At 48.8% G+C, this 12,754-nt stretch overlaps 1 protein-coding gene across 1 annotated transcript in view; it reads right to left on the reverse strand.

The window, feature by feature from the left end:
- Window positions 1–12,754, reverse strand: part of SH3PXD2B (SH3 and PX domains 2B) — a 112,511-nt gene that overhangs the window by 12,203 nt on the left and 87,554 nt on the right. The window contains exons 9-12 of the mRNA XM_057541101.1: window positions 10,511–10,628; window positions 7,444–7,670; window positions 5,345–5,394; window positions 4,349–4,468 (exon numbers count right to left, since the gene is read on the reverse strand). Of these exons, the coding sequence (XP_057397084.1) occupies window positions 4,349–4,468; window positions 5,345–5,394; window positions 7,444–7,670; window positions 10,511–10,628 (515 nt within the window). The remainder of the gene's footprint in view (window positions 1–4,348; window positions 4,469–5,344; window positions 5,395–7,443; window positions 7,671–10,510; window positions 10,629–12,754) is intronic.

Here is a 12,754-nt window from a genome sequence, read left to right on the forward strand (position 1 = left end):
AAGGCCCAGGGGCAAGTGACAGGGGATTAACTGGGATACCACGGCAGAAGCCACAAGGCTGGTTGACCCCTCTATGCCCTTTATTCCATTCCTGTAGGGTAGGTGGTATGAAGGAGGTGATTGTTCACGAGTGGAACAGTGAAAGAATGAGCTTGGGTCAGAGACAAGACACTGCTCAGTGGCTGGCTCAGAAGTCCCCGATCTGGCACTGAAGCCAGTGGAAGTCAACCAGCCCTTTGTGTACACTCCCCAACTGGGCTGTTTGATTGCTGCCTCTTCTTGTACCGCCCAAGACAAGTCCTAACACCATGAAAAGAACTGAAATAAATACCAACACCACTGCAAAGGATTTACAACCGAGGAAAGAGATCATGAACAATAACATATTTAATATCCTTAGACAGATATAGAGGGGCATCAACATCATGAAAGAACAGGCTATTATGAAACAAGAACACGTAACTATGAAAAAGAATAAGTGCTCTTGGAAATAAAAATGATAGTTGTTGAAATAAAATAAGAAACAGACTGAATTGTTAAAGAGCAAATTAATGGATAAAAGATGAAGCAGAATGCTCTAGGAATGCAGCACAAAGGGATGAAGGTGGAAAATATGAAAGAAACGTTAAGAGACATGGAAAATAGGGGCAGAAGCTCCCATTCTGTTTCATAACCATTCCAAAAGGAAGAACAAAAAGAGTGAAGAGAGTCATTATTTAAAGAAGTAAAAGTGATGGACTTCCCTGGCGGTCCAGTGGTTAAGACTCCGTGCTTCCAATGCAGGGGGCAAGGGTTTGATCCCTGATCAGGGAACTAAGATCCTGCATGCCATGCGGCGGGGCTCCCCTACCCCCCCCCCCAAAAAAAGAAGTAAAAGTAGGAAAATTTCTAGGAAGATCTCCTGAGTCCTTAGATTGAAAAGACCCACCACATGCTGAGCAGGATATAAAAATAAAGAAACATACGTAGACATGCTTTAGTGAAACGTCAGCATTTTAAAGACAGTGAGGAGCTCCTGAGAAAATCAGAGAAATGACAGCTAATGAAAAGGAGAACAAGGACCAGGTGGATAGTAGCTGCTTCCCAGCAGCACTAGATGCAGGAAAAGAATGGGACAATCTATTCAAAGTGCCAAGGGAAGATGACTGGAATTCAAAACTCAATCACTGAAGAATGAGGGGAGAATAATATTCATTTTTCATAATGTCAAGAAAGCATTATGTACACAAATGAGGGCCTGCCCTTAGTTAAGGATTGAGATGTATGGTCCCATAGAAGCTAACGGAAGGGTAGGGAAGGGACACCATTGTGAACCCGGGGAGGCTTCCCAGAGGAGGCAGGGATTTGAAGAATGAGGTGGATTTTGATATGCCAAGTTCAGTTCTGAGAATGGCCTTGAGAGCCTTCTATAAGAAAGCAGGTAGTGGGCTAGGAGCTGGGTTAAAGGAAGGTTAAAGGCAGAGAGAGCAAGAGAGGTGGGGAGGGGCCAGTTGAACCAGTGGGGTTCAGAGGAAAGCAGTGAAAATAAGGCTGAATAGCAATGGGAGGAAGAACAGCCCTTGATGCGGAAAGATGTTAAGAGACAGGCATATGTTTCATGTCAGAAAAACATACATGTTTTAAACAGCAAAATGGGGGAACTGGGCACAGAATTATCCTGAAGCACAAGCAAGATGGCTGTGAGTTCTCTCTGTGGATGTGAAGTCAGAAAGAACAGATTGGGAGGAAAAAAAAAGGAGCAGATAAAAAGCCTTTTAGAGCCTTGGAGGTATTTTCACTGTCCCCTCAGTTTCTCTGTGAGGATTGGGATTTGCATTTTAAAAAATTAGTTTGACAGGCTTCAACCCAGGTTCTTTAAACACCCCTGCAGAGAGCCCTCCTGCTGTCTGCATGGATTAAAGGACACTTGGCTTGAGGAGAACTTTCTGGAGAGGCTTGGGCAGAATCAGTGGTGGTGAGACCCAGGATGCACCTTCGAGAAGTCACCTCCTCCCGGGCTCACTGGGCAGCTGCCCTGGGACTCGAGGGGAAGAGAGAGGGGGGTCAGGAGGTGTCAGAGCGGGAGGGAAAATGGCGGGTTCTTTGGAGGCCTAGAGAAGCGACTAAAGACCCTTAGGACACATGCCGCACTTATGCACTGGCTCAGTAATCACTTGTTCACTCTTTACGTCCTTCGTTCATTCAAACGTTCATTCATAAAGGAATGGCTCTCTGAGCACCTACTGTGGACCAGCCCCAAGGCCAGGGTTAGGGATGAGAATGAAGAAGAAAACACTCCCCTGGTTTTCTGGGTGTTAGCAGGAGGCTAGTGGGGAGATGGATTTTCATTGATTCAACAACATTTATTGCAAATCTATCACGTGCCAGGCACTGTGCTAGCTGTGGGGATACAGAAGTAAAAAACAGATATGGTCTCCATCCTCCTGAGATCCCCAAATACTGGGCAGATAAACAGCAGGCTGTCAATAGCCCTGGTTCTAATCTGGAGACAGACATGGGTTCAAATCCTGACTCTGCCACCTTTTGGCTGTGTGACCTTGGACAACACCTTTTTTCTGAGCCACAGCTTCCTCCTCTGAAAAATGGGGATTGTAATAGTCCTGCCTCACAAGAGTAAATGATGATATGATTAGGCGAGATATGGCATGTGAGGTGTTTAGTGCAGTGGCCGGCACCTAACTGCTATCCCATTACTTATGGGCTTTCCTGGAAACATGGGAAACACCTTCAAGCTCTAACCCCATGAGAAAGAAAAGAGAAATGGGAGGGGAGAAAGGATTTATGATGGCCTTTACGCAGGGAATGGAGTAGACAAGCAAAGAAGTGGGAAGTAAAGGGGAGAGGAGAGGCAATCAAGGAAGGAGGAGGTGATAAAAAGAGGCAAATCTATAGACACAGGAAATAGATCAGTGGTTGCCTAGGGCTGGGGCAGGGGCACTGAGAGGGACTGAGGGGACGTGGGGAGGGACTGCTAATGTGTACAGGGTTTCTTATTTGGGTGATGAAATGTTCTAACGTTGATTGTGGTGATGGTTGCACAACTCTAATTAAACTAAAAACCACTGAATTTTATACCTTAAATCACTGAATCGTATGGTATGTGAATTATATCTCAATAAAGCTGTTACTAAAAAAAAAAAGAATACAGAAATAGGAGATGGTGCCTAGAATCAAAAATCTCAAGTAGTACAAGCTTTTGTACAGCAAAGGAAACCACAAACAAAACGAAAAGACAACCCATGGACTGAAAAAAATTATTTGCAAATGATACGACCAACACGGGCTTAATTTCCAAAATATACAAACAGCTCATATAACTCAACAACAAAAAACCAGACAACCCAATTGAAAAATGGGCAGAAGACGTAAACAGACATTTCTCCAAAGAAGACGTACAGATGGCCAACAGGCACATGGAAAGATGCTCAACATCGCTAATTATTAGAGAAATGCAAATCAAAATTACAGTGAGGTATCACCTCACACGGGTCAGAATGGTCATCATTAAAAAATCTACAAATAAATGCCGGAGAGGGTGTGGAGAAAAGGGAACCCTCCTACACTGTTGGTAGGAATGTAAATTGATACAGCCACTATGGAGCACGGTGTGGAGGTTCCTCAAAAAACTAAAAATAGAGTTGCCATATGACAATGGCATATATCCGGACAGAACTCTAATTCAAAAAGATACATGCACCCCAATGTTCACTGCAGCACTATTTACAATAGCCAAGACATGGAAACAACCTAAGTGTCCACTGACAGATGAATGGATAAAGGTGTGGTGTGTACACACACACACACACACACACACACACACACACACACAATGGAATACTAGTCAGCCAGAAAAAAGAATGAAATAATGCCATTTGCAGCAACATGAATGGACCCAGAGATTACCATCCTAAGTGAAGCAAGTCGGAAAGAGAAAGATAAACATCATATGATATCACTTATATGTGGAATCTAAAATACGACACAAATGAACTTATCTATGAAACAGAAACAGACTCATAGACAGACAGAACAGACTTGTGGTTGCCAGGGGGGAGGTAGGTGGGGAGGGACAGACTGGGAATTTGGGATTAGCAGATGCAAACTATTATATATAGGATGGATAAACAACAACGTCCTACGGTATAGTACAGGCAACGATATTCAATATCCTGGGATAAACCATGATGGAAAAGAATATGAAAAAGAATGCATATATATGTATAACTGAATCACTTTGCTGTACAGCGGAAATTAACACAACACTGTAAATCAACTATACTTCAAAAAAATAAATTAAAAAAAAAAAAAAAGCATCACAGGTAGACAAAGGGAGACCACGCCCACTCACCTCCACCTTCAGGCCCGCCTGGAAGCTGATGCCATCAGGGATGGTGGTCTGGAATTCAGCAATGGTGTAATATTCTTCCTCCACTTGGGGTGGGATGGGAGGTTTGGGCAGACCTCGAGGCTGGTACAATTAAACACAGTGTTAAATCCACTATAAGTCCATTCCCATGGCGCTGAATGGGAGGCGCTAAGGGATTGGGGCACACAATCACCCTCAAGGGGGCGCTGGTGGACCCATTTGGATTCTAGGACAAAACAAAGGGGACCACTCAGATCATCGTCTTCTAGATAGGTCACTGGCCTTTCAGCTTTAGGGCAATGAGAAAAAACATGGGACATCTGCCTATAATCATGAAAATTTGGGGCAAGACAATATTCTCTGAACTTAAGAGGCAACAAGGGTTGTGAAATGAACACAGGTTTGCCAGTCAGACCCATTGGTGTGACTGTGGGCAAATCCCTTCCCCTCCTGGAGGTCTCAGTTTTATCTCCTGTAGAATGTGGGTAATAACAGGATCTACCCGGTGGGGTCACGGAGAGCATTCAACGAGTTCATGTAGTGAAACACCGGCATACTGCCTGGCACCCAAAAGGTGCTCAATAAATGGCAGACGTTAAAAAAAGAAAGCCCATTTTCAAAGTATTATTTACAGAGTTAAAAATGGAGTATGAAAGTAGAATATCAGAATGGCACCACAAGCGAAACGTGTGCCTTATCCCACTTTGGTTTCAAGTTACGTTATTCGAGAAGACTTATCTAAGATAAAGCGGAGTGGGCTCAGGAAGCAGAAAGTACATCCTGAGACCTAACTGTCACAAATCCATGGGCGAACTGTTTGATCTCCCTGGACCTCAGTCTTTCCACCTGTCAATGGGATTAGCTTCACAAGGCTGCTGTGTGGGCAGGAAAGAGTGCATCCTTGGAGAAGGCGAGGTGAGTGTCGGGGGGCTAGTCTCAGGTCAGGGTCTGGCTCCCCAGTTGCAAGGGTCCACTTACTATGGTCATATCCCGGCGAGGAGGGGGTCTCTGTCTCATCTTGGGTGATCCTATAAAGAGACGACAGATAAAATTCCTGAGGTGGACACCACGAGAGATCTATTCTCTCCTGCAGGAGATTAGGCGTCACATTTGGCACAGGCATCAGTGAGCGACTGCGATGCTTCCTGTGGGAGAGCCCAACTAGGAAGGGGACGCTCAGACTGGGTTCAGGACTCTCCATCAACAAGGGGATGGTGCCCAGTCCTGGAGCGATGGAAAGCTTTCCAGCAAAGGCAACAAGTGCAGGCTTCAGAGTAACGCAGAGGTGGGAGGCTACAAGTTATGTGACTTTGAGCCGCATGGTCCTCTTCTGGAGAGGGGGTGATAATGCCTGCCTCCTGGAAGCAGTGGTGGAGATGAAAGTCAACAATACAGGTGAGGCTCTTGGCATGTGGCAAGCACACAGTAATGTTACTGCCCCTGGCTTTGTGCTCTGGAACAAACCCAAATTAAACAATGCATAAACAGAGCCAAACAAACTTGGACTGAGGACTTCAGGGGTTTTTACTCTGGAGTTGGGCTGCTCTGGGTCTCAGGGTCAAGAGGACGACTCTGCAGTGGTCCAAGGCTCCTGGCTAAAGGCAGAACATTGAGGAAGGCACCCCACATGCTGTCAGAGCTGGTTTAGCATGGGTCTACACAGAGGTGTAGTTTGGTAGTTGGGGTGTAGAGGAGACTGCTAAACTCTTAAATACCCATTTCTCCTGTCTTCTATTAGAAAAATATCACAACAGAGTTTTAGCCACTTGACTGCCTACAGTCAAGACTACTACTATAAAGACTACATTTCCCAGACTCCCTTGCAGCTAGGTACTGCCATATGACTAAGTTCTGGCCAATGGGATGTGAGAGAGTAACAAGTCTGTAGCTTCTGAGTCCAGTCTTTCCCTGCCTCATTCTCCTTGGCTGGACTAGTGGTGAGCCCTCCTGGACCAGGAGGATGAGGGCAACACAAGATAGATACAGCATAACAAGACTCGTGACTGGATAGAGTTGCCATAGCAGCTCTGGACATATACCTGACTGCTCGGTGAGAAAGAAATAAACATCTAAATTACTTGCACCATTGTTATTGGGTGTATGTGTGTGGTAGTAGTGGGGAGTCTTTGCTTGAGCATCTGAACCTATATATCCTAACAGAGACACGGGCTTTCAGATTTTCACTCGCTCCTCTAGTGTTAATGGGAATCCTCCTATGCTCTTGCCCATGATAGGTTCCTGCCATGGCATGTCAGTGTTTTCTCAGAGTGGCTGAGAACAATTGAGAGACTCAAGAAGTTCATTGACCATAAGAGTCACTTTAAACAGCTGGAGAAGCCCAGCAAGGGGCAAGTGACTGCATCCTTGTGGCTAGTTTTTAGTCCTTTCCCAACAGACAGATTCCTTCTGCCTTGTACAGGGTCACATGCTTGAGGCTGGCATCCTGGGTATGCAGCAGACAATAATGAACCTACTCTCAGGTGTGCTGGGAACATTAAATGGTAAAATAGATACAAGGAAGCTTTGAAAAGCAAAATGAGTAAAGAACAATCTTCGGAGTAAACCCAACACAGGGTCCACTTTTTCTTCCCCTGGCTCAGAAATGAGGCCCTGCAGAGAGACCACTGGCACTTGAGTCAGAGGGACCTGGGTTCAAGTCCCGGCTCCACTGTTCACTAGCTGGGTGGCCTTGGACAAACCCCTTCATCTCTGTTTCCTAATCTGTAAAATAAAAGGAGTAGGTCCTTCAAAGGTTGTTACAAGGAATCAGTGAGACTGATTATAAGATTCCTGGCACCTAGTAGGGGCTTGAGAAACAGGAGCTCTGGCGATATGAGACAGTGGAAAAAACATGGTTTGAGTAGGAAAGTCATGTCTCTCCACTCAGGTTCTGCAACTTGCTGGCTGAATGATCTGGAACAAGTGACCTGGGGTTTGTGAGCCTGTTTTCTTATCTACAGGATGGCGGGCAGCAGGGCTGCCGTGAGGATGAGGGACAACATGTGAGGACCTCTGGGCACAGAGCCTGGCACACAGTAGGTGCCCAGCTGCCGGGAGCTCGGGTGGGCGTCACTTACTCTGCTTGACGTCACTGTCGGGCGCCGGGCGGCCTTCAAACCGGCCATCCCTCTGGTTGTTGAGCAGCTCCTTCTCCCGGCCCACGGAGTTCTGCTGCCGGGAGACGCCGTCCAGCTCGAGGACGCCTGCGTGGGCGGGTGAGCCGGGGCCCAACTTTGGGGCTAAAGGCTCCCCGCTGCTCTTCTTTAGGTAGGAGGCTGGGGCCCAGCCCTCTTTGCCCTGGTACCTGGGAGGAGGGGGAAGGATGCCCGTCAGGCTTTTCTGCCAGGCCCATGGGAAGAAGCTGCGCTCCTACTGTGAAGCCCACTTCGGGTCCCAGATGGCAGGAACGATGGACCACGAGTGCCCAGGGCCAGGGGCTGGCACACTGCTTGCTGCCTCCTGATGAAGCCTAAGCCCTCAGCTGGGCCTCCCCAATCTGGCCTCTCCTTACGTCCCCAGCCTCGGCTCTCACGGCAACCCCACGTCCCGCCCACCCCCACACACAGCTTGCGCTCTCCCAAAAGTTCCACCATCTCTCACCCCCCTGCCCCTGCTCTTAGAGACCCTCTGCCGGGAAAGCCCATTCTCTTTTGTGCTCCTTTTTCCCAGCTCTGCTTAATACCATGCCCCCTCTCAAGCCTTTCCCGAGCCTCCCTCCACGGTGCCCCCACTGTCTCCTGCACACCCCACAATCCCAGCACCTATAACACACAGTGACACTTGGCTGTGACGGTCCTGTCTCCCCACTTAGATCTCGAGCTCCTGGGGGCGGACATCATGGATGATTCATCTCTGTGTGTGAGGGCCCTCGCTCCCAGTGAGTTGAGTGAAGAAAAAAGGGGGCAAGTGGACAAACTGCCAGTGGACCTGGCAAGGGTGAGCAGCCACAAAGCTCTGCTACAGTCCTGGTCCCCGTACAGTCATCCCCACTGGGACAATGATGGTAACGAAAAGTGACACTCAGTAGGCACCTACTCCACGTCATTCCTGTTCCAAGCACTTCACAGCTATTGCTATAGTTCATCCATCCAACCTGGGGGTTGGCAGAAATGGATTCAGACCTAGAACGCTGGCACCAGAGTCCGTGCTGCTTTGCTGCCTCTTCCCAGAAGCCCCAGTTCCCGGCACAAAGCCTGGCATAGGCGGGGAGGGCCTCCAGTCATATTGCTTAACAAGGAGATTAAACACGCATTCAGATGAGAACGAAGCAGGTCGGGGGTTGGTTCCAGGGTTACCACAGGTCACTGAGCTTCGGAGTGACTGAGACCCTGACAGACCAGCTCACTGAATTCCAAAGGGAACTGAACGAATGTAACAATCATTTAATTCTCTGCACTATGGAGGTCGGTTCGATAGCATGACCAGAGGGGTTGATTGGCACCAGAGGTGTGCTGAAGCCGGCTCACGCCACTTGTGAGAGCCAACTGTTCATCTCTCTTCCCAACTCGGCGTTTAGCGCCACCACAGTGGGAGCTTAAAATCTGCCACGGTGGGAGTAGTTACACCACGGAAATTGGCAAACACCGCAACTCAAGAGCATTTTCCCTTGGAGAGCTGGCTGTTAAAATTGCCAGCACCCCACTGGTCTGAACCACAAAACAGGTGCCCACACCTTCGGGGACGACATCTAACAGACTGGAGATGATATATGGCAGGGTCACATCTCTTGTCAAGAATCACCTTAAGAACTAAATAGCACTGCGTTTCAATTAAAAAAAAAAGTCCTTTATAACTGGAAGCAAACTTAAGAGGAGGCAGCAATCTGCAGTTTGGTGTCTATCAATCTTAAAATATCCTCTCAGAAGGACTAAACCTTGTGCTAATTGGAAAACGTTAGACTACACGCAATCCGGGCATCACTATGAGATAGTTCATCACTTGGGGGCACAAAGCCATAAGCAGAGAGGCAACACATGCAACGCTGAGTGGGCTTTGGGGTCAGAAAGGTATGGGTTCAAAACCTGGCTCGGTCACTTTCTAGCTTCAGTCAAACCTTCTGAGGACCGCGGCAACATCCACTGCAACCTCATGAGGGACCCTGAGCCCAGTCGAGCCACCTGAATTCCAGAGCCACTAAGTTTGGGGATAAATTGTTATACAGCAAGGTAACACATACACTCCAGATATGTGAGTTATCATTGTCATTACTCTGGCTTCAAACCTCAGTTCTGAGGAAGTCTTCCTGACTCCCGGGCTGAGGAGCCCTCTTCTGTGCTCCAAAGTCCCCTGTGCAGCCCTCCTACACCCCACTTGCCTCCCTGCCCTGTACTCGTGTCTGAGTCTGTCTTCTATGCCTGTGGGTGTGAACTACTGTCTCTTTCTCACTGTTGACTCACCAGCTTTCAGTAGAGAGCTTGGCCCAAAATAGATTTTGGTGTACGTTTGCTGAATGAATGAAGGGTCACACACTCAGCCCCATGTGAGTGGTCCCAATGTCCTGCCTCGTATCAGGGCACAGACACCAGGTGGCAGGGACCTCAGGCTTCTTCTCTTGCCCGAATTTCCTGAGGTTGCACCCTGCCCGCCCGGGTAACCAAGGAGGGAGAGTTCCCCGGACTTTCATTACTAAAACTGGGAAAGTCCCAAGCAGAGCAGGACGAGTTGGCCACCTTACCTACCTATGAGCTTTCAATTCCATCGCATAGGTGAAAGAGCTGTGACAAAGTGTTGGGAAAGCCGGTCTCCACTGGACTCTGAGAGATGACGGCAAATGATCAGCTTTAGGACGGGCTACTGTCCGTGTGGTGTATAGCGTCCTGTTGCTCTCAGGGCGGGGCTGGAGTGGGAGATCACTCACACAGGGCAGCTTCAGCCTCCACTTACTCATTACGAGACACATCTGGAGGTGGAGACCAGTCTTGCTCAATTGGGTTACTGCTATCGGTGGTTCAGTGTGTTTAGAGACGGTTTTGCTTATTATGTAGTTTTAGAGAAGGATATGGGTAGGGAAGGAAGCCAAACAGCACAGAGGAGAAGCGTCCTTTTATAGCTCAGGCTGAAACCTCACCTCCTCTGCAACTGCTTACAGATATCTGTGCAGCTGGAGCCTATATGACCTGAAACCCACCCAGCTGCAGAGGGTACCTGATCTTCCACCAGCCTTCCAGGTTTTTCTGGATGACCTCCACCACAGCTCCTCTCTCCAGGTTCATTTCATCTTGGTCACGAGCTGTGTATGGGTAGATGACTGTGTACTTCTCCTCTGTGGGGACAAACAGATGTTGGGGTAAGTCAAGGACACTATAAGCCCCGGGACGTTGATGGCCAAGGCTGTGATCTGAGAGATGCCCTCGTAAGGACGGATTTCCTCCAAAGACTTCTGTGCACCATCTCTATTCCCACCCCCCCCGCCCCCGGCCCCCAGTAAGCGACCCTCACTTAGCCCTGGACGACCCTGTGCAAGCAGCAACAGGACACAGGACAAACGGCAGGTCAGTTCCTCTGAAATCCCTCAGCATCATACATTTGCACTCACCTTCCTCAAATCTGTGCCTCAAGGTCACCTTCCTTGACCTTGCCTTATGTAATAGCCAGACCCATGGCACCCTCATCCCCCTTACCCGGGTTTATTTTCCCCCCTTACCAGGAATTACCTTCTAACATACCAGATAATTTACTTATATTATGTTCCATGTCTGTTTCCCCCGCTAGAGTAAGAGCTCCAGGAAGGCAGGGGTTTGAGTCTGTCTTGTTCATTCCTCTACCTCTAGCACTGGGCACGGTACTGGGAATATTTAGGAACTATTTAGTAAAATAGTCAATGTTTAGTAAATGAACAAGTCCCGAAGGCCTGGTGGGAGTCACCTTGCTCATGCTGCAGCAGGGGCAAGGCGGATGTTAAACCCTCTGTGGCTCCTCTGCAGTTCTTAGTGGCGGAGGGTCAGGGACAAGCTGGATTTGGCAGCATATGGTTTGGGGTGGAATCACTACCAGGGAGGAGACAGCTAGCAATGTTCATTACCTAGCTGGTAGCTGATGTCCCTTTTTCATTGTTTTCAAGCCCCTGGATCCAACCACACCTGAAGCTTCAATTTTATTTTTTAAAATTTATTTTTTTAATTGAGATATAATCGACTTATGGGTGTACAACATAATGATTTGAGATATATATCATGAAATGATTGCCTGCTTCTATTTTCATTAACACCACTGGGGTGCCTTCCATCCCACTCTCAGTGGTTCCCTGCTCCTACCCCCAAAGCCAAGAGAGCTGCCTCCGGCTGTGTCCCTTCCACAGCAGGACCGTACCCCCGACCCCCTGCTGGGCCCCGCTGGCAGGGTTGTTCATTGTCACACTCAGCCAGGGCCCTCCAGAGAGCAAGAGCATAGCTCCCATCCCCAACACTGTCAGCAGTGACTGCTGAGACAGATAACAGATGAGTGTCCCAGGGGAGCCAGTGACGACAGGAGAGGGCTTTCCTGTTTTGGTTACATTGCAGCCCGCAGGGAGGGACTGAGCCAGCTGTGGGCTGACGTTGACGGTTAGTGTGTCCGGGCTGCCTCTCTCTCTTGCTGGGAAAACACCACAGGGAGGCGGAAAACACACAGGGCGTTTATTTATTTATTGATCTGGCCCCCTGACCTGCTCTGTGGGGGTTGAGCTGACTCAAGCTGCACACATCCTGTATACAGCGCAGTCAGCTGTTCTCCTCACTCACAGATACAGGCTGGGGTATGGGTGCTGTGAAGGGTGCTGGGGGTAACTCAACCCCGTGGATGCACAGGTTTCGTCTGGCCAGGTGAGAAGGGGCACTGCCTGGGTCCCGGACTAAGTACTGTCAGTACTACAGGCCCTGGACTCCTGGGGATTCTCTAGCACCCAGAGACCCTCTCTGGGCTCTGTAGGATGCTCAGGGTTCCCTAACAAAGGGAAGTGGGAGACCTTGTAGACTGCACGGTGGGTAACACTGCCTGCTTACCATCCGTCTGCCCTTCCTCTGGTGGCACTGCCAGCCTCCAGCCACATGTTTGGGTGAGGCTGACCTCGCCACCACCCAGAGGGATGGGGAGGGTGCATGACGCTGGCCTGGCCAAAGTGACTGGACGCCGTGATTAGTTCAGGGATGGCATGTGACCCAACTGGGTCAGTTGGAACCAACTGATTGTGTTGAAGGAGAAGCATTTTCTTTGGTGGGTGTCCCTGAAGGGTGCCTGGAACTACTGTCACCATGAGACAATGGTTCCAGCAAGGTGGAGAATGGGAGCTGAGGGTGGTGAGAATAAGCCTCAGGTGCCAAGGACAGGTAGAAAGGGAATGTTGCCTGCCATTCCAGTAAACAAAGAATGTTGCCGGCCATCAAGCCATGAGCCACTGCAGTCATCCCCAGC

The sequence above is a fragment of the Balaenoptera acutorostrata genome, chromosome 2 (genome assembly GCF_949987535.1).
Source record: "Balaenoptera acutorostrata chromosome 2, mBalAcu1.1, whole genome shotgun sequence".
Classification (NCBI taxonomy): domain Eukaryota; kingdom Metazoa; phylum Chordata; class Mammalia; order Artiodactyla; family Balaenopteridae; genus Balaenoptera; species Balaenoptera acutorostrata.